Source organism: Vombatus ursinus, unplaced genomic scaffold (genome assembly GCF_900497805.2).
Source record: "Vombatus ursinus unplaced genomic scaffold, bare-nosed wombat genome assembly UNPS02014818.1, whole genome shotgun sequence".
Lineage (NCBI taxonomy): Eukaryota > Metazoa > Chordata > Mammalia > Diprotodontia > Vombatidae > Vombatus > Vombatus ursinus.
Genome location: NW_020954596.1, coordinates 8,305,093 through 8,330,011, shown reverse-complemented (window position 1 = coordinate 8,330,011; position 24,919 = coordinate 8,305,093). Strand labels below are relative to the sequence as shown.

The following is a 24,919-nucleotide window of genomic DNA, read 5'->3' as shown; positions in this document are numbered from 1 at the left end:
GTCGGCGCGTTCCCGTGAGGCAGTGCGGGCCGGAGGAGCGACGGTTGGAGAGCGCGGGAGCTGTGAGAGGGTGAGTGGCTGTGGTCCGTGATGTCGTGTCCCGCGCGGGGCTGAGGGTGGAGATCTCCGGGCTCCTCTCCTCATGGGAGCGGTGAGCGCTTTGCTTCGAGGCAGGGTTGCGGTTGGAGGGGTTGGTTGAGCGGCGGGGCCTTGTTCCTAGAAACCTGAGTGCGTTAATCATCGACGCCCCGACCGCCAGAAAGAGGCTCGTAAGGTGCTTTGAGATCTGCCATTCTGTCAGTAAACATTTATTAAGCGCCTGCAGTGTGTTAGGCACCGTGCTGCGTACTGCCTTCACCTGAACTCCTTCTCTGTGCTGGAATTGGAGGTAAAGACAAAAATAAAACAATTCCTGCCCTCAGGTAGCTTCCATTCTCCCTATTGTCCTTTTGTTCTGTGCTGTTTAACATTTTCATCAACGATTTGGATAAAGTTGTAGATGTCGTGCAGGGCCTTGCCCATCCCAAAAAACCTCAAAAGAGGGGAAATCCTGTCCTGCCTCAGTTTTGATTGATGATTGATTCAGATTGATGATACGGTGCTGCAGCGACAGCCAAGGTGCGGGGTGATGGCGTGCAAGGTCCTTCCACAGTCTGCCTCCCTCCTGCCCTTCCTTGCTGGCCTGATTTCCTTCTCCTGCCCTTTCTACAGTCTCTGTTACAGCTAGCAGGCCTTTTTGGCTGCAGCAGCATGCATGAGGAGGAGTGGAGATGATGGGAAGATCTCTTGTGGGAACTGGGAGCGTGTAGCCTGGAGAAGAGGAAGATGTAGGGATCAAGTTAGTTGTTTTCAGATGGAAGGGCCGTCAAGTGGCAGAAGTATTAGACTTGTCCTGCTTGGCCCCAGATGGCCCAACAAGGAGCAGTGGTTTTAAGTTTTATAAAAGCTAGATTTATTCTTGATATAAGGAAAAACTTCCCTTTTTTTTAAAAAAAAAAGTTTTTTTCCCCAATTACATGTAAAGACAGTTTTTAACATTCATTTAAAAAAATTTTGAGTTCCAAATTTCACGCTGTCTCCCTCATGGAAAAACTTCCTAACTAGAATTCTTAAAGTGGATCCAACTCCCTTAGGAGATAACGATTTTTTGTTACTAGAATTCTTCAGTGAAAGGATGGATGATTTTATAAGGAACGTTGGTGGGGGGATTCCTGCCCAGGTATAGGTTCTACTAGATACCCCCTTAGAGGTGTTTTCCAGTTTTGAGATGCTGCAATTGTTATTTAAAAAAGTCTTTGTACACTTTACAGGTACTATTGAAATGGAAGATATTATCGTTTGGTTAATAGTGGTTTGGGGGTGCATTAGAGAAGCTGGCATCAGCATTGAGATCTCAGATTCATTCATCTAAGTTATAAAATAGTCACTCGAACCCATGAGTGTTTGAACCCATGAATATTTGTTTATCAGCAGCACTCTTTGGTTGGGGTTCTGATAGAGGCAGGGAGTAGTGGTAAGTGGGTTTTGTTGTTGTCCTTTGTCCTTGGTTCTTGAAGAGGACCATGACATCAGGGAGGTGATGCCTGTGACATGCAAATTAATTGGATTTAAGTGAGGGAGGGTTGTACACAGTCACCAACCTCACTTTCCCATCCAGCTCCAGTGGCAAGATAGATCGGGACAACTGGAGATGGACTCAGATGCAGTAGGAGACTTTGGCCTTTTTAAGCTAGGGTCTTTAACAGGTCTCAGTTTGATTGAGGCAACTTCCAATTAAGGCTAGGTAAGTGGGTTTTAGGCACTAGAGGAAGGAGAGGGAAGAGGGTTTTTGCTTTGGGTCTTGAGCCTGTTATGGACTTCTCAGAAAGGGCTGTCACTAATGACAGGAAAAATAAGCCTATTTAGGGTGGGGAGGGGAGAGGAGGCCATATCATTTTCTGTACTACACAATTTTGCAGTTGATCACATGCCATCTTGTTCTCAGATTGTTTGAACCAATCCAATATTTATACTGTGCCAAGTACTAGGGAATATATAAAGATTAATAAGGTATGATGGTTCTTTACAGGTGGGAGGACATGCAGGGATGAATAACATATTTATTAAGCATTTAATTTGTGTAAAGGAGGAATCTAGGTGGTGAAATAGAGTTCTGGGCCTGGAGCCAAGAAAACTTGAGTTCAAATGTAGCCTTAGACAGTACCTGACCCTGGGCAAGTCCTTTAACTTCTTTGCTTCAGTTTCCTCAACTGTAAAATGGGAATAATAACAGCACCTAATTTCAGGGAAGTTGTCAGAATCAAATGAGATATTTGTAATGTGTTTAGCATAGTGCCTGACACATAGTAGCCACCGTATAAATGCTTATTCCCCTCCCTTGTGCCAAGTGCTGGGGATACATATAGAAAAATAAGACAGTCCCTGCTCTCAGGGAGCTCACATTCTAATGGGGGGGGAACACTACATAGAATGTTTCACCTGCAGGTCATATGGGAAGTCTCATGGTTCTTAGATGTTAATGCTTCTTTAATGTCACTTCCACTGATAAGATAATTATCAGCTTCTGATGGTTGAACTATTTGGTAGTGCCAAAGATTGTTTGCAAGAACTTCCTTTCTGAGTGTTAAGTATATGTGGCTGTAGAATCTGAAGGAGCAATTGTCAGGCTGCATCTCCACCAGGGATGCTTCCCAGGATGATGACTAAGGACACTGAACTGGAAGCAGCGCTACTTCCTAGGCTCTTGAATTGAAAATTCTAAGCTGTCTTCATCAGTGTCTGAAAAGAGATGGGAGTCAAGGTGGTACTGATGGTTTAACGTGCCTGGCCCATGCTTCTTGTCTCTCCTTCAGGGTACTTTGCTGTTTCAGCTAAGTTGGCTTGCTGGTCCTGGGTGTGGCAGTAGGTTGACATTTGGTCAGGATGGCTGGCCTCTTTTCCACAGGACTTGCTGCAATATAAAACTTCATAACAGTTCATAACTTACATAAAATAGAACATGATAAGTTCACAGTAATTGGCACTTAATATTTCTGATTCATTACTAAGAGCTACAAATGACTGTGTAAGCTGAGAAAGGGAAGATGAACCTCATGGGTTCAAATGTTTATTACTTGTTTGACTGGGCTAGTCACTTAACTTTTCTGGGCACCAGTTTCTTTATCTTTAAAGTAATGTGGTAGATAGCCTGTGAAGGACCCTTCTTGCTCTTGATCTTTGAGCATCTGATGACTGGTGTTTAGGTCTTACCTCTTCAGCTGTATCATTACCATGTAGTAGATGCCCAGTAAATACTTTTTTTTAAGTAAGAAAACTGAGAGCAATCTCTCAAAGTTGGGTTAAGGAAGATAATTGGACATATATCCTTTAAATACCCTCTGATTTCGTATACCACTGGTTTTATCAATCATGAATATTTACTGTATCCTATTATTCTCTAATACTGTAGTTGAAATCCATTTCTTTTAAATAATATTTCCCTCTGAACTCCTATACTTATTCTTTTTTTAAAAAATTATTATTTGTCGTATTAAATTTCTTTTCCAAATTCTCTCCCTCAATCCATTCCCTCTCCTACCCATTGAGAAGGCAAGCAATATGATATCAGTTATTCATGTGAAGTTATGCAAAACATTTCCATAATGTCCATCTTGTAAAAAAAAAAAGGCAAAAATAAAGTGAAAAGAGTATGCTTCAATCTGTACTCAGAGTTCAACAGTTCTCTCTGGAGGCGGATAGTATTTTTCATCATGAGTCCATTGGAATTGTCTTGGATGGTTGTATTGATTACAGTAGCTAAGTCTTTTACAGTTGATCATCATTACGATATTGCTGTTGCTGTGTATAATAATGTTCTGGTTCAGCTCGTTTCACTTTGCATCAGTTCATGTAGGTCTTCCCAGGTTTTTCTGAAACCTTCCCCTTTGTCATTTCTAATAGCACAGTAGTATTGTCATAATCATATACCATAACCAGTTTAGCCATTCCCCAATTGATGGGCATTCCCTCATATTCCAATTCTTTGACATCACACACATAAAAAGTTGCGATAAATATTTTTGTACATATTGGTCCTTTTCCTCTTTCTTTGATCTCTTTGGGATATAGAACTAGCTAGGGGTGTTACTAAGTCAAAGTGTATGCAGAATTTTATAGTCCTTTGGGCATGGTTCCAAATTGTTCTCCAGAATGGTTGGATCAGTTTGAAACTCCATCAGCGCTGCATTAGAATACCTATTTTCCCACATCTCCTCCAGCATTTGTCATTCTTTTCTGTCGTGGTAGCCAAGCTGATAGTTGTGAGGGAGTACTGTAGAGCTGTTTTCATTTACATTTCTCTAATCAATAGTGATTTAGAGCATTTTTTCATATGACTATTGCTAGTTTTGATTTCTTCTTCTGAAAACTACCTATTCATCACGTTTGAGCACATATCAATTAGGGAATGACTCTTATTTTTTATAAATTTGACCCAGTTCCTTATACATTTGATAAATGAAGCCTTTATCAGGGGAGCTTGCTTTAAATTGCCCACCACCCCCTCCCCAGTTTTCTTGCCTTCTAATTTTGGCAACTGAACTCTTTCAACATTCTCCTCCACACTCCTATACTAATTCTTACAATAACCTTGTGAAGTATGAAGGGCTGGTATTATAGATGAAGAAACTGAGGCTCAGAGTGACTAAGATCACAAAGTGGTAGAGCTGAACATTGGTCAGACTCCTAGTTCATAATTCATTTAATTTCTTTGAGACTCATTGTTCTCATTTATAAAATTGGGTATACCAGGTGATATGTAAAGTTCCTTCAAAGATCCTATGATCCTCTGAATTATTTTTAAATTTTTTTTATTAATTTATTTTGATTTATTAACAATCACTTCCATAAGCTTTTGAGTTTATATTTTTTCCCCCTCCCTTCCCTCCTCCCTCTCCAAGATGGCTTGCAATCTGATGTAGGGTTTACATATACATTCCTATCAAACGTATTTTCACATTAGTCATATTGTAAGGAAGAATTAGAACCAATAGGAAGAACCACACAAAAGAGGAAACAAAACAAAACAGAAGGAAAAAAAAGCAAATAGTATGCTTTGTTCTGCATTCAAACTCCATACTTCTTTCTTTGATTGTGGATCGCATTTTCCATCATAAGACTTTTGGAGATGTCTTAGATCCTTGCATTGCTGAGAAGGGCTAAGTCTATCAAAGGTAGTCATTGCACAATGTGGCTGTTAACTGTGTACAACGTTCTCCTGCTTCTGCTCACTTCACTCAGCATCAGTCCATACAAGTCTTTCCAGGTTTTTCTGAAGTCTGCTTGCTCATCGTTTCTTATAGTACAGTAGTATTCCATCACATTCATATACCACAACTTGTCAACTTGTTGAATTGATGGGCATCCCCTCAATTTCCAATTTTTTGTCACCAGATCCTTTGAATTCTTAAAGGGACACAGATTTTTAAAATAGTTACTCAGTGAGTATATATTCATTCATTATACATACCCCTTGTGTTTTTCTCCTTGTGATAGCATTGCATTTTTGATCTATTAAGTTGTGCCTAGTTTTTTTTCTTATCATGAGACATAATATTGTTGAATGAAGTCTTTGAGGATTATAATTGTGTTAAAATTGTATCTTATTCAGGTCCCCCTGACCACCTCCTTCTTCCTCTTCTAGTCAGTATAGAAAGTAAGTTTGTAAGTAGCCATTATAAAGGAGCAATAGCTGGAAATAACATTGCAAAGGGCAACCTGGAAGTTGAGTACAAACCATTCTGAAGATCAAAGGAATATAATTTATAAATTGTATCATATGTTAACTAAAATTCACATCCTGGTAATATGTGCTGAATCAGCTGAAGCCATTTAGATCCTGCTGTCAGGGTTCTAGTCCCATGATAAGTAAATTCCAGACATATTCCAGACCATCACAGCTCCAGACCAGCAGAATGTTAAAAAAGATATTGATAACTTTGAGATGAAGACTTTAAAGTTTTAACTATGACTTTGAGATAGTTTGGATATTGATAGGAATTTGTCTCTTTCCCCCCAAAACCTTATAAAAATGAGACCTCAAACTCCTTCCTCTCCCTTTATCTATATATGTTCATGCTGCTTAGTGCTCCCAACTCTAGTCCATAGTTAATGAATGATATTTTCTGCCTCTTCCCCGCCTTACCCTTTTCCTCAGGCTGCTTGCCTTACTTCATCATTCCATCCCCGTTCCCATGTCACTGTCTGTCTCTGTATCCCTCCCTGCTTTTCACCGCCTGTCTCTGTGCCTTATTAAAGTGTGATTGTAGCTTTATTTCCCACTGCCAAATGTGGTCTTTCCCGGAGAATATCCAAAGAACAGGGTATGCCTACCCTTATTTCAAAATTTCAGAATTTTGTAAGTTGATTATCAATTCATTAGATATTATTCCCATTTAACTGGTGGAAATGGAAGCTACTGAAAGAAATAATATGACTAAAGGATTAGAAAAGATAAATTCATTTAAAAATTTTTGTCTGCTTTTTGTGTCACTGAGATGATATCAAAAGAATATAGTTTGTTTTCAAGAAACTTAGTTTTTAGGGAACTAAACATACACACTGAAAAAGCTGACTAATATATAAGGCATTATGTGATTCAGGGCTAGGTGAGTGTATAAGAGAATAAATTTCCTAGAAGTTCAGGTTAAGAAAAGATCATCACAGACTCTCAAGATTTGAAGGGACCTCAGAGGTCATCTAACCTGTACCCAAATGAACAGAGGTGGTGGAAAGAAAAATCTTAAATATAGAAAAAACTCTGAAGACTTTACAACTTTGTCTTTCCTTATGGAAAGCTGTGCATTGTGCTTTATCCATGATCTGTAATGTCAGGCTTCTTTGCTTTGTGGTTTATGATGCTTTTTGGATCTTTAGCATCGCTAACTTTGTAAGCCATGTACAGCTTTTGTAGAGGTAAACTTGAATAATAAGGACACACAGCAGGCTCTGATCTGCATTGATTGACAGTTTTCTGTTTGAGAATTCTATATGGTCTTTTAAAAAAATTTGTATAAAGGAGCTTTATATCCCCTTTTGAGTATCTCCCCTCCACCCTCTTTATATAACACCTGGGCCTTCCTTCCTGAGCAAGACCTGCCTTCTTCATGGACAGAACCTTACTGATCCCTTTCCATTCATTAAAAAAAAAAAGTCCCTGGGTTAGAGTGCTTAGAGAAAGGATAGGTGGTGTTGCTCTAGGAGGTGAAGGAGGCCCAGGTAGTTCATGAACAGAACAGCTTGAACACAGGGCGTGAATATGCTTTCTCCCAATATTTTAGTCAGTGGGCCCAACAGCTTGTCAGAAAGAAATGGTTTACATTCAGTCAGCCAGTTAAGTTTATATCTGTGTTGTGCTAAATAGATGCTATACAGATATAGATAGCTTGTCTATAAAGTTGTGGGCCTGATTTTTATAAGCTACATATACCTTACCTTTTCATAGCATTTTACACTTTTCTAAGGACTTTTACCTTGTAACTTTTGTTCCTAACAACAAATCTGTGACACGGGCTGGAAAGGAATTATTATCCATGTTTTGTAGATAAGGAAGCTGAAGCTCAGAAGAGTTATCTGACCAGCTTGAGGTCATACAGTTAGTATTCTAGTATTGCTGTCCTTCCCCCCCCCTGCCCCGAGTTTACAATCTAGTGGGAGGGACAGAATGGATATTTATTCAACAATACAGTTCTAAATTATGTACTATTGACTATAATTACAATAAGAGTTCACAGATGGGAGAATTGTGTTGAGAAATAATGTAAAGTTGGGAAGTATCTTGACACAGATTGGTGACTATTTGGAAATGGGTGCCAAAAGAAAAGTTACTCCAAGCTTTTGAGCCAGTGTTGTAGAGACAATGAATTGTGTAGCAGTAGGGACCCCTGCAGTGGGAGGTTTTTAAAAATTGATGGGATGGTAGGGGAAATCATGAGGAAATTTCTGGTAGGTAGCTAGAGATAAGTTATTGGAGCTCAAAGGAAATGTCAGTAGATCTGGGAATCGTCTTTCTAAGGGTGATGATAGTGAAAGGAAATGAATTCATAGCACAGTGCCTTAAATATAACAGGCCTTCAAGTGTTTTGCTCAGTGATTGAACAGATAATGGACACACCTAGGTAGTGTCTATTTCTAATTCTGCCGTTAACTAATTGTGTGATGTAGGCAAAACAGTTTACTTTGCTAGCTTTCAGTTTCCACGTTTATAGAAACAATTAAAATATATAAGAAAGGAAACATTTTGCTTAAAGGTACCATAGATAATGAAACTTTTATTAATAATAAATAATACACCCATAGCATAGCATCCAAATACTGTAAGAAAAAATGCTATAAAGAAAAAGCTAATTGAACTACAGGTGGAAATAGGCATTGTAGTAGCAGTTAGGGCCTTTTGATGTCAAATCCAGTGCTCTTCCTACTATATCATGATAGGAGGTTTAGTTACCAAAATATTAAAAGGAGTTAACTATAAAACCTTTTCACCTACTAGTTGAAAAGCATTAGTATATTAATATTTATAGTGTCCTTTTAAAAGAAAGGGACACAAAAAATGTAAACAAGTGGATATGTGGGACTATATCTATATATATATCCGTTCTGTGAAATTATTTTCAAACAAATACAATTAGACAAAAATTGTCTAATGCAGAAGATTACTTTCCACATTGACTAGAAATTCTTGGCCAAAAAATTGCTCCTGGCAATACGTTCCATTTTGTCTATCTGTGGCTTTGGGTTGTTGATCTTAGTAATGATACATCCATATAGTTTCCCAGTTATTTTGGGTGGATGAAGAGTAAAATGGACAATATAATTACAATTGTTTTAGCCCTGACATCAGTTTAGAAGTGTCTAAAAAACATGTCCTACTGCGTTTTTTAGGCTCCCCAGCAGACTGAGATCGCAAATTTGCTTTTTCCTTTGAAAAATTGACTAAGAAATCTTTCCACATTCCAGATTATATTGGGAAAAAACCTTTTTTTCAGTCTTTTGCCCTTTTTTGGGGGGGGGGATTCATATCTTTAAGAAAATTTTGGGCCCTGTAAATTTAAGGAGTTTTAAGAAATGAGACTTGATTAGTTTCTCCTACTGTTTCAGTTTATTTCATTTCCTATATTTGATGGCAAGAGACTCTCCAAATTAGTTGATCATATGGTAACTCATTCTGTACTAGGAAAAGGAAATGAAGAAAGTTCATGTACAGGACTTATATCCAAATGAGATTTATTAAACAATATTCTTTACATGTGATTGGAGATAGAAGATGGAGACTGCTGCTGTCCTCCCTATCTACACCCAGATTTAGGTGGTAGTGATGGTGGTGGTGGTGGTGATGATGTGGCAGCTCCCAAGACAGCTTCTCATCTTTACTTTTTTGTATAGGAAAGGATCCATCTTTTTTTTTTTTTTGATGAGGCAAATGGGATTAAGTGACTTGCCTAGGGTCACACAGCTAGTGTCAGGTATCTGAGGCCGGATTTGAACTCAGGTCCTCCTGACTCTGAGGCTCTACCCACTTTGCCACCTAGCTGCCCCTGAGGACCCATCTTTTTGATATGTGTAAGGATTCCCTTTTGGAGAGTTCTAGGATGGTGGTGATGGGTGGGGGGAGCAGCATGTTATGTGCTGTCTTTATTTTTATATCTATGCTTTTGGGATATTTGAGCATAATCAATAGTTGAAGGAGATGAGAATATGGAATTTAGAATATTTCCCAATCTCCTCAAGGTTGACCAGCAATATGGTACTAGATACTTTGTGATGGTTTAATCTCAGAATGACACTTCTCTATGAAGCTATAATTGGAGAATTCTAATATTGGGGGGTAGGATGGGGGATGGGAGGAAAAGGAAGTGAGAAGCAATTAAACTTACATAGATATTATACAGCATAGTAGTGGTTAACATGGGCACAAGTTTTCCCAAAGAATTCTGCCTTTATATTTCCTGACCAGTGTTAGGAGGATGATCCTGCATTCATTCTCTCTCTCTCCCTCTCAAATATAAATTTTTATTGACATCTTTTGATTTTTACATCACCATAGTTTCCCCCACTATCCTTCCCTTTTCCCCTCCTAGAAAACCATCTCAAATAACAAATAGTTTTTTTAAAGACGTGAAATGAAGAAGAGCAAAAAAATCACCATAACTGATTAAATACATTAACAAAGTCTGAAAATATGTGCAATATGCAATGCTTGCCAGCCTCCCACTTCTGCAAATGGATGGGTCAAGAGTATCTTTTTATATCTTTTCTTTTAAGCCATGCTTATTCTTTATAATTGTGCAACATTAACTTTTGATTGTATGTGTGTATGTGTTTCTTTTCATATATATTGTTGTAGTCATTGTGTATATTTTTCTTGGCTCTGTTTACTTCAGTCTGCATCAGTTCATGCAGAACTTCACATTCATCATTTCTTTTGAATGCTGAAACTTTTTTTTTCTCTCCATAAGGCTTGAGTTGTAAAGCAAAACTGACTCTCATTGATTGGCTACCAGTAGGTCCCAGGCCAAGCCCTCCTTGGTTATTGTTTGGGCCCTGATTGGCTCAGAGTGAATGTAAGTAGTAGTTTCTATTTTGGCTAGAAACCCTGATGGCCTTTCCCTCCCAGATTGATTTTTTTCTTTTTTTGACTGGATAAAGAGGGCATTCTCTGCCACATTTCATATCTAGCCTTAATCACTGAATGGGTGTTGCCTGAGTTAAACTGAGAACTGTTAAAAGACCTTTGCTTAAAAAGGCCAAAGTCTTCCACTTCATCCAGAGCTGCCTCGAGCATCCGGATCTGTATTTCACCATGGGACCCAGATGGCTCCAGAGGAAAAAGTGAGGCTGGTGACTTTGCACAGCCCTCCCTCACTTAAATCCAATTCACTTGCCTGTCATGGCATCACCTACTTGACACGTGGTCATCTTCTAGAACGAAGGACAAACAACAACAGCCCAGTAATATTTCATTACATTCATATACCACGATTTCTTTAGCCTTTCCCCAGTCAATGGGCATCTACTTAGTTTCCAATTTTTTGATATCACAAAAAGTGCTGCTGTAAATATTTTGGTGTATATAAGGACCTTCTTACTAGGGTGTAAAGCCTGTAATGGAATCTCTGGGTCAAAAGGTATGGATAGTTTGACCACTTTATTTTCATAATTCTGAATTGCTTTCTTAAATGGTTGTATAACTCCACCAAGAGGGCACCCATATGCCTATCTTCCCACAACCCCTCTAGCATTGACTATTGCCTTTTAAATTAATTAATTAATTATTTTTTGGTCATCTTTGCCAATTTGCAGGATGTGAAATGAAAACTTAGGGTTGTTTTGAATTGTTTTTCTCATTATTACTGAGTTGGAACATTCTTTCTTGTGGTTGTTAATACTTCAAAAATTCTTTTAAAAAATGTTCATATCTTTTGACCACTTATCTATTGGGGAATGACCATTGATTATATCTGTATCTGTTAACTGTTTATATATCTTGAATATTAAACTCTTATCAGAGAGATTTGGTACAAAGTTTTTTTTCCATTTGACTGCTTCCCTTTTTTTTTTGGTGGTGGGGTGAGAGGCAATTGGGGTTAAGTGACTTGCCCAGGGTCACACAGCTAGTAAGTGTTATGTGTCTGAGGTAGGATTTGAATTCAGGTCCTCCTGACTCCAGGACTGGTGCTCCATCCACTGTGCCACCTTGCTGCCCTTACTGCTTCCCTTTTTTTAATCAACCACATACATTAATTTTGCTTGTGCAGAAGCTTCACAGTTTCATGTAATCAGATCTATCTATTTTATCTTTTGTAGTTAACTCTATTCCTTGTTTGGTTAAAAATACATTTCCTATCCATAGATGTGAGAGGTAGATGATCTGTTTCTCTTGCAATTTTTTTAATAATATGATCTTTATCTTTATGTGTGCATTTAGAATGTATTGTGGATTATAGGGTAAAATGTTAGTCTGAGCCTAATTTTTGTGAGACTGCTTTCCAGTGTTCTCAGAAGTTTTTTTTTTTTTATCATATAGAGAGTTCTTTCCTAAATAATTTATTTTTTCCATTTATCAAACACTGGATCAAGTTCCCATTTTTTCTGATTTTTCCCTTTTTTAGTCTGTTCCATTAATCTCTCAATTTTTTTTTAACCAATACTAGATTGTTTTGATAACTGCTTCTTTGTCATCTCATTTGAGGTCTGGAAGTAATATTCCCTCTTCTTTCCTACCTCTTTTCATCATTTACCTTGATATTCTAGATCTTTTATTTTTTCCAAATGAGTTTTGTTACTATTTTATGAAGTTACATTAAGTATCCTTTTGGCAATTTGACTGGTATAACATTAAAATGTAAATTAAATTTGGTAGTATTATATTGACTCAATCCAGCCATGAGTGCTCGATATTCTTCCAGCCATTTAGGTTTCAAAGAGTAAAGTATCTCTGATTAAGATACTTAAAACTTTTTCTCTAGGGCTTCTACATCTGAATATAATCCAGATTCAGTAGGCAAAGGAGAATAAACTTCTAATATATAAAGATCATAATGGGGAGGGAAGGCTTTTAATTATACATGTAGATATTATATATGTATATATGTATATATATACACACACACATGGTATTCACATACAAGCACGTACACACACATATATGGATATATGCATGTATATATTTTCTAGAAAGCAATATCAATTAATTTACATTTCCTAGAGGAAGGATTACACTTGCAGTTACAGAATTCTAAGAAACAAACGTATCCTTTGAAACAACATAAGAAATGTCATGTAGACTACATAAAAAACTATAGAGTGAATTGGCAGTAATAGTTTAAGGGTCTCTACAACAGGTTCTTGTGGGGAGAATATTTAATATGTGACCAAAAAACTTACATGAGGAAACAATTAAGAATAAGTAGATTAAAACTCTTTGAGTATCTAAAAAAAAGACGCTAAACCAATTTTTTTCTTTCTACAGGGATTTTTTTCTCTTGACGATATCTACAGTTCGGGAAAACACATTTGTAAAGCATAAATTAAATTTTAAAAGTTCAAGTTGAAAGGTAACCAGTTTTGGAATATAATTTCTGAGCCACATAGATTTTACATTTTGTTTTAGTTTTAAGACTGATCCAGTTATCATTACAAATTTACCTTTTTGTTATATATTTTTGCTAAGGTCCCTGAGGGCTTGAGGGAGTGAACAAACAAAACTGCCCAAATTCTAGGAGTGGGACATGGGTTCATTGGGGCCCTGAGGAAAGATATGACAGGACAGCTTGTGTTTTATCTCAGTAGGGATTGGGTGTAAAGGGACAAAGATGGGGAAAGTAGAACATGTGGGTACCTCAAGAGCAGAAGATACTTAAGTGTGTTACTCAAACCCAAGTTCAGCATCCCATCTCTGCTTCTTGTGACAGCGTGGTTTCGTATACTTGCTTGGGAGGCATTTAGTTGTTTACTCCTGTCTCTTAAAAACCTTTCTTTCCCTAGAGAACCTAGCTAGGTTGTCGACTCTTAGAGAGTTCTTTTACTCAATCATCAAGTTGCTAGGTTCCATATTCTCCTCCCTTCCCCACCAGTTACATTGTATTTTCTTATTTGTATACTTAGTTCTTGGACACAGCAGGAACCTAGTAAATATTTGTTGAATCTGCAGTCTGCTTTAAGTACTTCATACATGTTGAAGAAGAAAATTGTTTATTCTAAAGTGTCTTAGGATACATAGCCACTTCTTTTGAAACGTAGGGCTTATAAAAATTTAAAAAAATATATTTTTAGTAACTAAAGCCTCTCCTGATCATTCAATAATTCATTTATTGAAAGTAATATATATATATGTGTATGTGTGTGTGTGTATATATATATATATATATATTTTTTTTTTTTTTTTTTTTTTTTGAGAGGCAGTCAGGGTTAAGTGACTTGCCCAGGTTCACACAGCTAGTACGTGTCAAGAAGCTGAATTTGTAACTTGGGTCCTCCTTATTCCAGGGCCGGTGCTCTATCCACTGCACCACCTAGCTGCCCCTCAAAGTGCTGTACTTTTTTTTTTTGAAGTGAGGCATTTGGGGTTAAGTGACTTGCCCAGAGTCCCACAGCTAGGAAGTATTATGTGTCTGAGGCTGGATTTGAACTCAGGTCCTCCTGATTCCAGGGCTGGTGCTCTATCCACTGCACCACCTAGCAGCCCCAAAGTAATATACTTTTAAAAATGATTTCAATTCCTGGATGATTCACATTTTGAGAACTTAAAAGTTGAGAGAAAATTTCAAATCATTAGCCTGCTTTTCCCTATAAATACTAAGCACACAATATTTTAGAGATACTGGTCCTGGATGTAATTGATTTATGGACAACATATCGAATAGTAGTATCTAGGTTTTCCATTGCCTATTGTAACATTTAATCCAAGTTGTGTGGGGTTTTTTTTTGTTGTTGTTTTGTTTTGTATTTTTGAGGGAAGAGGTGGGGAGAATGATACTTTCTGAAGTTTGGAGTGATTGTAGAGGACTGTGATCCATACTGTGAATTTAGAACTTTCAGGGGGTCAAATGAGAATTGAGACTGTTCAATCCAAGTTCAAAATTCTAATAATATTATACCATAAAATGCAGGAAATTTTTTAGTCATTTTTCCCCCTAAATGGAATGAGTTTTTTAATTTGATAAATAAGACTCTCTTTGGTAGTGAATTCAATTCCAATGTTAAGTTCCTACCACTGTGCTAGGTGCTGAGGATACAAAGACACAAGAGAAGCCCCTTCCGTCCTTAATGTGCTCAGATTCTACTAGGGAGATAAAAAATATACACAGGTAAATACAAGATGTAATTTGAGGAGGGAACACTAACAATTGAGGGAATCAGAAAGGGGTTCACAGAAGAAGCGATATGAAACAAGTGAAAATTTGCTTTATGTTTCTGCTATAGTACATCACTCAAATTGTCTGAAAAAATTTAATATACTTTATACCAAGATCTTAAATTTTGACTGGAGAGTAATGTAGATATTGGGAACTGAAATGGCTTGTGTCATCTGTCATACCCTCTAAGATCAGTGTCTTTGAACACATAGATTAACTTGATATTTATAGTAGTTATAAATAGTACTGCAATTGATATATTTTTTCTTTTTTTGCAAGGCAATCGGGATTAAGTGACTTTCCCGGGGTCATACAGCTAGTAAGTGTCAAGTGTCTGAGGCCGGATTTAAACTCAGGTCCTCCTGACTCCAGGGCCATTGTACTACCTAGCTGCCCTTACTATTGATATTTGTATAGCATTCTGGTGCCTATCCACAATTCTCAATAGCTCTGTTTTTTATGCATTTAGTTATTGGCAAATGATATCCCTTTGTTATATTTGAAGAAACTTAGCTACAGCAAAATTTTGGTTATTTGGTTAATTTTTTAAGATAAAATTAACTTGGGTAAACCACATCTGTGATATTCATCAAATATTTGAGTTATTATCCACTTTGTAGATAAATAGTAGTGTACACAATGTACAAGTAGCAGTGTACAAAAACAAAATGCTATTAATATGCAAATTTATTGGTTATGCAGCTGACTGATTTGTGATCTAATACTTGATTTTTTTCATAGGAAATATTGTAGTTTTTAAGACAAACCTTTTTTTTTTTTGTCTACGGATTTAAAGTGAAACCAGTATCCTATGTGCTTGTTGCTTGGATTTTTAAAAACAATATAAATCAGAATAATAAAAACATATTCATGACAAAAAGTTTTGGCATTTAAGACATGAGTTGTGGAAATGAGTTTGTGGAAACTTTAAAAAAAATTGGTTATCCAAAGAGTGATAATCTTAATGGAGAAGATTTTGACTGGTTGTTTGAAACTGTTGAAAATAAACCCTTTTTGGAGTGGTTCTGTAGAAATGTAAATGAACAGCATGTATTGACTGAAAAAGAACTGCAAGCTTTTAGCACCCTTCAAAAATCTAGCAAGCCCATCTTAGAAGAACAAGCATTGGATGAAGTTCTTAAAACTTGTAAAACTTCTGATCTGAAAACATCTAGTTTGGAAGGAATTGAGCTGGAAAAATTAGAGACTGAGCTCCAAGCTCTTCAGAAATTAAAAAATCTAAAAATTCAGCGTCGTAATAAGTTCCAATTAATAGCTTCAGCGAATAGTCATAGATCACGCCAGTTAAATGCTAAAGAAGAAGAAGTCACTAAAAATCTGAAGGAGAGTCAAGGATTTCTAAATGCTGTAAATACCAAGATAACTAATCAACTTAAAGATCTTATTGATGGAGTTGAGAAATTAACATCATTCTTTGGTTGTTCAGAGACAAAGCAAGGGACAACTCCGCCAGTGTTTTTATCTCAACTTGCCTTGGAAAAATACTTAAGCCAAGAAGGACAAAGCACAGTGGCATTAACCTTGTATACCAAAAAACATTTCTTTCAAGGTATACAGGAGCTAGTCGAAAGTTCAAATGAAGAAAATTTTCAGCTTTTTGATATACAGACACCATTCATTTGTGGTGATGATACTAAGGAATCCCACGAGGAGAGACGGCTTGAGTTGGCTAGGCTGCAGCTGGCTTATGTTTGTGCCCAACATCAGTTAATTCAATTGAAAGCAAACGAATGTAGCCTTCAGTCATGTATAAAATGGGCAGAGGAGACTCTTCAAACCCTGGCTAGCAAGGTAAGGTAAAAAATTAATCCTGTCATTTAAGGAGAAAAGTGTACTATCAAATTACTTAAAAGGGGAGATAGTAGGTAATTGTGTTTCCTTCTTGCCAATTTTTCTAATGAATAGACACTATGTGCCAGTGTTTGAAAATTTTATAGTGATCATGTACTTAACTTTAAACATCAAAACCAAATAAATATCCATTCACAGTTAAAAATGAACGCCTACATAATGTGTTTTAATGGGTTTATTTATCTTCTATTCTGTTAGCTAATTTTGATATTTTTATAGACATTTTTATTTTTATATGGTCATAGCGTTTATATTATTCTGGTTCTCTTTTCTTTGCTTCACATTATGGAATATCTTTACAAATTTTTTAGGTTCCTCAAATTTATTTTTAATGGCACTGTAGTATATTCCATTATTTTGATATACTATAGCTTATTTAGCTGTTTGTGAACTATTAAACATTTAAGTAGTTTCCGGTTCTTTGTAATTAGAAACACACACACACACACACACACACACACACACTTCCGTCTTTTCTTTATGATAATTCTTTTACTGTGTATTCTCAGTAGAGATTATTAGACCAAAGAGCATGAGTATCTCTGTGGCTCTTAGGTACCACCAGTTTGCATATTAATAGAATCTCCTTGGAGAACAATTCTGCTAGCAGTGTATGAGAATACCTACCTCTCTGCAACCCCTTGGGCATTGAGTTTTGTCACTTTATTTTTGCAAAGTGACCGACAATTGATTACCCTTTATTAATTGAAGCCAGAAGTATTGAAGATAACTCATTTCAAGTTTCATTGATTTGAACTCTACTAATTTGGAATTTGAAAGCATTCAGATATGGGCAGAACTGGAATTTACCTTTTAAAAAAAGTAATGATCTTAAGAAATTGTACATTGTGGGTCTTCCACTTTTGGACCTTTGTTAAACAGTAGCAGGATGTATAGGTATATTTGCCAGAAGTTTGAATGTGTCACTTTTTTTTATGATAGTAACTAAACATCTATAAAAGGTTCTAATAACGTCTGTCCAAAAAAGTATTATAATCAGTTAATTGATGGGAGAGTTATTTCTTCACATCAGAGAACAAAGTATTTTAAAATGTTTAGCTGGTCTCTATTTGCATGTAATTAATGTATTGATCACAAAGGATCATGTCTCTTAATTGAAACAGGTCTTGGCAGACCTTCTTAGTTATTAGTTTGTAGTATTACTGTTTATATTAACAAAACAATTTTAAAAGTGAACATTCAGTATGAAAACAGCCTTTTTCTGCAATTCCTTTTTTTTTTCTAACTAATTTGTTTTCAGAATGCATGACTTTTTTTGGCAGTATATTTGCCTTCATAATAATATTTGCTTTAGTTTAATATTAAAATTAGTTTTCATTTCCTGAACACACACCAAGTGGTGGCATAGGTTGGAAATCAAAATGGAAGATGAGAAGTTTAAAAAATGTTTGGTTTTTGAAGTACCTAAAGGTTTATAAGTATATTGCTTTTCTTTGTGTAGGCTATTGGCAAAGAAGATTTAGAGGCTGAAATTTCTAGCTTCAGCAGTGAGATTCTGAAGCTTGAAGAACAAATCACCCAACTGAATAATAAAACATTGCCTGCTGTGGTAAAAGAAAATGCTCAATTACTGAATATGCCAGTTGTAAAGGGAGATTTTGATCTGCAGCTTGCTAAACAAGACTATTATACATCAAGACAAGAATTAGTTCTTAATCAGCTGATAAAACAGAAGGCATCTTTTGAACTTCTTCAGCTAGCATATGAAATCGAATTGAGAAAGCATCGAGATACTCACCGGCAACTTGAAAGCTTGACTCAAGAACTTAGTCAAAGTAATACTGTACTGCATCAACGATTAGAAATGTTAGCTGACCCATCCATATCTCAGCAGACTCATCCAAGGAATACTATTGATGCCAAGGATTGTTCTACTCATAGGTATATGTTATGATTATGCTGTCACATTGATGTTTTAAGGGACTTTTAAAAGGCAAACAGTGGAATTTCAGGTTTTTTATACCTTTCAGTTAATTGTCTGACTATAAAGATAATCTGCTATAGAATATTATTTATGGAAAAATTGCATTTTCTCATGAGAGGCAGCATGATATAATGTGTAGAGAACTGGCCTTGAAACCAGCATAACCTGATTTTAAGTCATATCTCTGTGTGATGCTGGGCAACTTACAAAACTTGTGGCCTGCAGGCCAGTGCAGCTGGACAGAGAAAAGTGTCATTGGGAAATGTTTAACAAATTAAATATAACACAACATAGTTAATATGAATTTGTAGTTTTCTAAGTTAGTATGCAGCAGGATGGATCCATGGATCCCTTCCTATTTGAATTTGACACCACTGGTCTAGGCAACTCTCCCAGAGGTTTCAAAGAAGTGGTGACTTTTATTGGTAGAAGGAGTTTACTCACCTGAGTGTTGTTTATACCATTGGAATTGGCATAGATATTCGTATCTCATCTCTTGCCATCATAAAGTGTGTGTGTGTGTGTGTGTGTGTGTGTATTATACATGTGAACATTTTGTAGAGATGGAAAAGTAGGCAAGGTCTCAGATTTTTTTCCAAGGCTTTAATATGCTGCCCTCTCTCATGGGCCTTAAGAATCAATCCCTCAATACCCTCAAAATTGTCACTTCTAGCATGAGAAGTATGTATTTTTGGTCTAGTCCAGCTGCTTATCCTTTGTTGATTCTTTTTTAGTTCCATATCCACTTCTTCATGTTGCAAACTGAGAACTGAGATATTAGAGTCCAAATGTAATTCCGCTTTAATTGATGATGAAGAGTTTGTCGTAAAAACCTTGCTAGATCTTTTGCTTCATGCAAACTGGAGACAGGTTGAATTATTTAGAGCAAAGCATTGTTAATTTCTACCCTAGTCCTGGCCTTTTTGCTAACTAGTTATGTGACCTTGAATAAATTACCTCTACTTTCTGTGTCTCATGTGCCTCCTTTGACATATTCTCTAAAGTCCCTACTAGCCCTTAAAAAAAAACCCCAAACTTATAATAAATTCTGTTTCTTTGAAAGAGGATAGGAAAAGCCTTTATAGTTATATACCTGGAAGTTGACTGGCTTTGTTTTCTCCTTCCCCACTTAATGAGAAGCACACTACCTTTCTTAGAAGCTTGTTGAAGTCTGGGAGTGGACTTGGTGTATGCTTCATCAAGACTGAATATCTTTTGTACAGCAATGTGTTGTTGTTGAATTGTATCCGACTCTTTGTGACCTCCTTAGGAAGTTTTCTTGGCAAGGATACTGGAGTGGTTTGCCATTTCCTCCTCCAGCTTATTTTGCAGGTGAGGAAATAGGGTTAAGTGACTTGCCCAGGGTCACATAGTAAATATCTGAGGCTGGACACTCAGGTCTTCTCTATTCACTGCCTCACCCAGGAATTAGCCAGATTTTATTTGTGAAAGGATTGCTCACTTTATTGTATCTTAAAAGCCAGTTTGTCCCGGATGAGAATAATAATAATAGCTCACATTTATATAGCACTCAAATTTTTGCAAAGTACTTTTCATCATGGCCCTGTGAAGGAGTTAATGCAGGTGTCTTATCCCCATTTTATAAATAATGAAACTGAGGCTAAGGTTAAGTGATTAGCCTATTGTCAGCTAGTAAGTGTTTAAAGAGATATACAATTATATCTGAGATTTGGTAGAAAATGGAAACTGGCTATTCATATACTACAATTATTTCCAATAGTGTTAGAGCTGAGTAGTGTAATATAGTCTTCTTGATTTAGTAATAGCTATCTTGATTTAGTCTGATCCAATAACAGATGAATTGATTATTTTAAAAGCCATCCTCAAAATAGTCCCTAATATGATCTACATTTAAGAAAATGTTGACTTTACGATTGTATTCCTATTAATTTGATACTTTTTAAAAAATATTGGTTTAGACTTTATCAGCTTTTAGAAGGGGAGAATAAGAAACAAGAATTGTTTAGAACATATGAAGGCCTGGAAGAAGTGGCTCAGAAACTGAAGCAAGATGTTTCTTCTGTACGAGATCAACTGGCAATAGCTGCTCAAGAGCATTCTCTCTTTCTGTCCAGACTGAATAATGGCGTGGATATGCTTTGTGATACTTTGTATTGTGGAGGAAACCAGCTTTATCTTAGTGATCAGGTATGTGTTAGCATTACGCAGGGCTCCCTGCATGTAGGAGGCCCTTCATATTTTATTTTGTTACAGTCATAATAGTGTTGTTTTAGTAAATTTCTTAAGGTTCTCATATATATCAGAAGACATGTTAAATGAAATTCCAATTTAAATTTTATGTTTTCTCTGTATTTAGGTTAGTTAAAGTTGTTCTCAAAGGAGACTTTTTAATAACAGATTTTATTAAAATTTTAGATTTAGTCCTCTAAGGTACTTTAGAGTCCTTTTAGTGCAACTCCTTCGTTTTGCATGGGGAAAGTAAGGCCACAAGAAGTGAAGTGACTTCCCTAAGGCCACACATGTAAATCAGTAGCGGAGCTGAGATTCAAATAGAGGTGCTCTGACACCAAATCCAGAGCTGTTTCCAATATGCTGTTCTGCCAGTTTGTGTTTAAGAATGCTATTCTATTGTTTTATTTTCTCACGTTGAAGGGTCATATGGCAGCATCTGAGGGGTTATAGAGACCTAACTTGTAGACCTCCTGAGCCCCTATTTGGCAGTGGTGAAGGGTTAAGATGAGGTTAGGAGTGGTAGAATCACAGAACTATAAGCTTGAGAATCACTGCTTTTGCGATTAGTCACTGCATTAGGAAACTAGTTTATATTTTATATTTATATTTGACAAGGAGTTTGAGAGTTTCCTTCTTTGTAGGAAGGAAACTTTGTAGAAACTTTTTTGTGCTTCCTTAAGTTCTGTACTATTTAATTGGAGTATATGAAAGAAATCAACCTATAAAGTTTACATTACAGTTAAGAGAATGTAGCTTATGTGTGCAAAAGAGTATGAGATCATAATTTGCTGACATTCAGATTGTAGTGAATTTTGGGAGGGAGTCAATATATTGCAAAATAATTGCAAAGTATCATATCAAGTACAAAATGATATATTGAAGTGCAAGTTCAATATATAAATACTGAGGGTATATAGAGTAAAAGAATAATAACTGAAAAATTGTTGATAAATATGGAATGAAAAGGTAGCAAGGATATTTTGTAATGTAAAATGGAATGAATTAGAGATGTGGAATAGACAAGAATGAACTAGTGGTAGGGAGCAGGGTGAATGAGTTGTAAAGGTGGGAGAAATGAGGACTAGTCACTAGTAGACTCTGCATATTTAAGCTTGGAGGAATTTTAATTTGATACATGTCAGCAGCTCCTGTTAGACTAGAATTAGCAGGCAATTAGAGCTGTCTAAAAATGCAATGAGATACCTTGGGAAATGTCAAGCCACTGGTCATCCTCAGGCATATGTGAGATTACCACTTGTAGGAATGCTATAGAAAGGACTTAAGCTTTAAGGAGGATGTGAACCTTACAATGACTTCTAAGACCTTTTCCGTTTCTATGATGTTGTGATTCTGTGTAATTATGTTAATGGCAGTAAAGAGCTTCATTAAGTGCAATAGATTACGATATGAAATACTGTTAATAAGTATTTGAAAAGGGGATTTGCCTTGTGTAACTCATGAAGTAGAGTTGTGTAGGGCAAAGACCATTGAACTAGGAGTCAGGAGACTTGGTTCTAAGCCTGGATTTCCCACTTAACTAGCTGTGTGATGTTGAGCAAATCATTAAACATTTGTGAGCCTCAATATCCTCACCTTTAAAATAAAAAGTTTGATACTAGATGATCTCTACAATCCCTTCTAGCTCTGTGTTTCTAGTCTGTGTGCCTCAAAAGTTGACTCATCCAAATTAGAGTACATTATAATCAGTAAATAATTTTTAAGTACTTGTAGTTGCAAATAGTTTACACTGAAGAATTGTGGGACTAACAGTTAAGTCTTTGAACTTGCTTCCCTTTAAGTTTTGTAATAAGCATTATGTCTAGGCTCTATGTAACTGAAGTGTATGTATATTTTTCTTTTAGGAATTAAAGGAGCAGTTTCATCAAGTTGACTCTCATTTGAAAAAACTAAATCATCTGCTTATGGATATTCTTGCTAATGTAAAGGCAAAGAGAAGAATTTTGGCAACTGATAAACTGTATCAAATGGAACGAGAATTATATGTGTATTTTTTCAAAGATAAAGAATATTTACAGAATATTGTGGAGAATTTAGAGCATCAGTTAAAGATTACAACTGTTGGTCTTGAAGATTGAAAATTAATTATTGAAAACCAGATATTCAGTATTATATTCATGATATAAAATGTGTACTATTCTGATTTGTATCGGGAGGGGCAATTTTTTGTTTCTCCTTATGCAGCATGCTGGTCCAGAGTACCAGCAGCTTTTAGGAGAGGAGCTTTTGCCTAGTGAAAGGAGTACCAAGTGGCCTTTCTCTGTTTTCCCCCAAGGGGAAAAAAAGCATTCAGTTACATTGTAATGGAGATGTTATAATGTTCAGTTAAATTTCTTTAGTCTCTCATTTTGTTTTTTCTTAATGGAAAAATTAAACATTTAAAATAATCAGAAGATTATTCAGGTCAGCATTACAGAAATATCCCTTGGTGTATACAATAGAACTGTTTCTTCAGTTGGCTGTGACACAGTTTTCATTTATTGAATCTACTGTAAACACCCACTATAAGTATAATAATTACAGTTCCTATTATGTAGTACTTCATGGTTTACAAAGTGATTTACCTACATTATCTCGTATGTAATGCACAGCATTATTATTATTATCCCTGTTTTATAGATGAAAATACTGAGGCCTCAAGAAGTTGTGACTTGGCCAGGGGTTCTAGTTGGTTTTAAAGGGCTAAGCTGGACATTGAACCCAAGTCTGCTTTTTACCTTTCATCACAACTGCTTCTCATTGTAGAATTTGGGAATGATGCTGAGGGTGAAGAGGAGGCTGCCATGTTGGTAATTTAGCACTGGTAGTGATAAAATAATCCTCTTTGCATTTATCAGTCATAGGGACTAGTGACCGCCTTCATACTCCTGTCTACCCTGCATCATAGGGGAAAGGAGTCTGGGGTTCACAATTTTGGCATCTTAATGTCTGATAGGCATTATGGAACTGATGGAACAGTACAGATACTGACAATATTCTTTTGGCTTACAACAGGGCTCCCGAATAAATATCAGAAGCCCATATAGGGAATTCTTCAGGGAATATATAGCAATTTTCTCTCCTTTTATTCATTCTATTGACGTGAAATTCATTATATAGGGTTGCTAAATTCATTATAGAGGGTTGCTGTAATATTAAAGGATTCCAGTATAGCATTTTAAGCAATTAAAATAATCTAGAAAGCATTTAATATTTACCTGGGGTCCTTTAAAACAATTCAAAGAGAATTAGTCGTCATTATCAAAAACACCGAATGCTCACTTTTTATATCTATTGGGTTCCTTGTGGTTTTGTAGATTTTGAAGTAGGCACAGTCACAATGTTCAAGAACGTACCTCATCTACTTTCATAGTCTTTAGGAATATTCCTTATCTGTTTTTAATCTGTAATAATAGCGTAGTTCTTTTAGCTTTTTCTTAGTCTTTATGGAACTATTGATTTCTAAGCTGTAATCATGGAAAATAGCGTTAAATCAGGTGTGAGGTAGACTCTGTTAATATGTGTAGACCCTTTAACCTGAATATTTTTTGTTACTTTCCTTGTTCATTATTAAAAAGAAAAATTGTTATTAACATTTTAGTCAAAGTTAAATAAGTAGATTTGTGATCCTAATCTCTTTTGAACAATTTATAACAGTAAATCTTGGTATCCCAAATCAATAAATTTATCCCCAGACTTAAAATAACCATCCTTCTATACATCTCCAGAGATTTCCTTATATGGTTTTTCCTAAATTTATTTTCAATTGTGTTCCCCTAAGGAATTAAACGCACACACATACAACATTGCATATTAACAATGTGGAATAATAAGAGCTGACATTTATATACTTGTTTAAAGTTTGCAAAGCAGTTTACATACATTATCTCCTTTAATCTCAACAGTAAACCTGTATGGTAAGTATTACAGCTATTTTCTGCATTTTTCAGATGAGAAAATAGGCTCAGAGACATACACATGTGTTTATGTCAAATGCAGC

General features: G+C 36.1%; 1 protein-coding gene across 2 annotated transcripts; it reads left to right on the top strand.

Annotated features, from left to right (window-relative positions):
* Window positions 1-23,244, top strand: HAUS3 (HAUS augmin like complex subunit 3). Of its 2 annotated transcripts, none has more exons than XM_027836314.1 (6): window positions 1-70; window positions 13,007-13,091; window positions 15,633-16,703; window positions 18,226-18,665; window positions 20,805-20,877; window positions 22,785-23,244. In XM_027836314.1, exons 3-6 carry the CDS (start codon window positions 15,789-15,791, stop codon window positions 23,016-23,018), a joined length of 1,662 nt encoding a protein of 553 aa, XP_027692115.1. In that variant the 5' UTR covers window positions 1-70; window positions 13,007-13,091; window positions 15,633-15,788; the 3' UTR covers window positions 23,019-23,244. The 2 variants fall into 2 exon arrangements, with proteins under 2 accessions (XP_027692115.1, XP_027692114.1); XM_027836313.1 differs by having other exon boundaries at window positions 20,649-20,877.
* The last annotated feature ends 1,675 nt before the right edge of the window (window positions 23,245-24,919 follow it).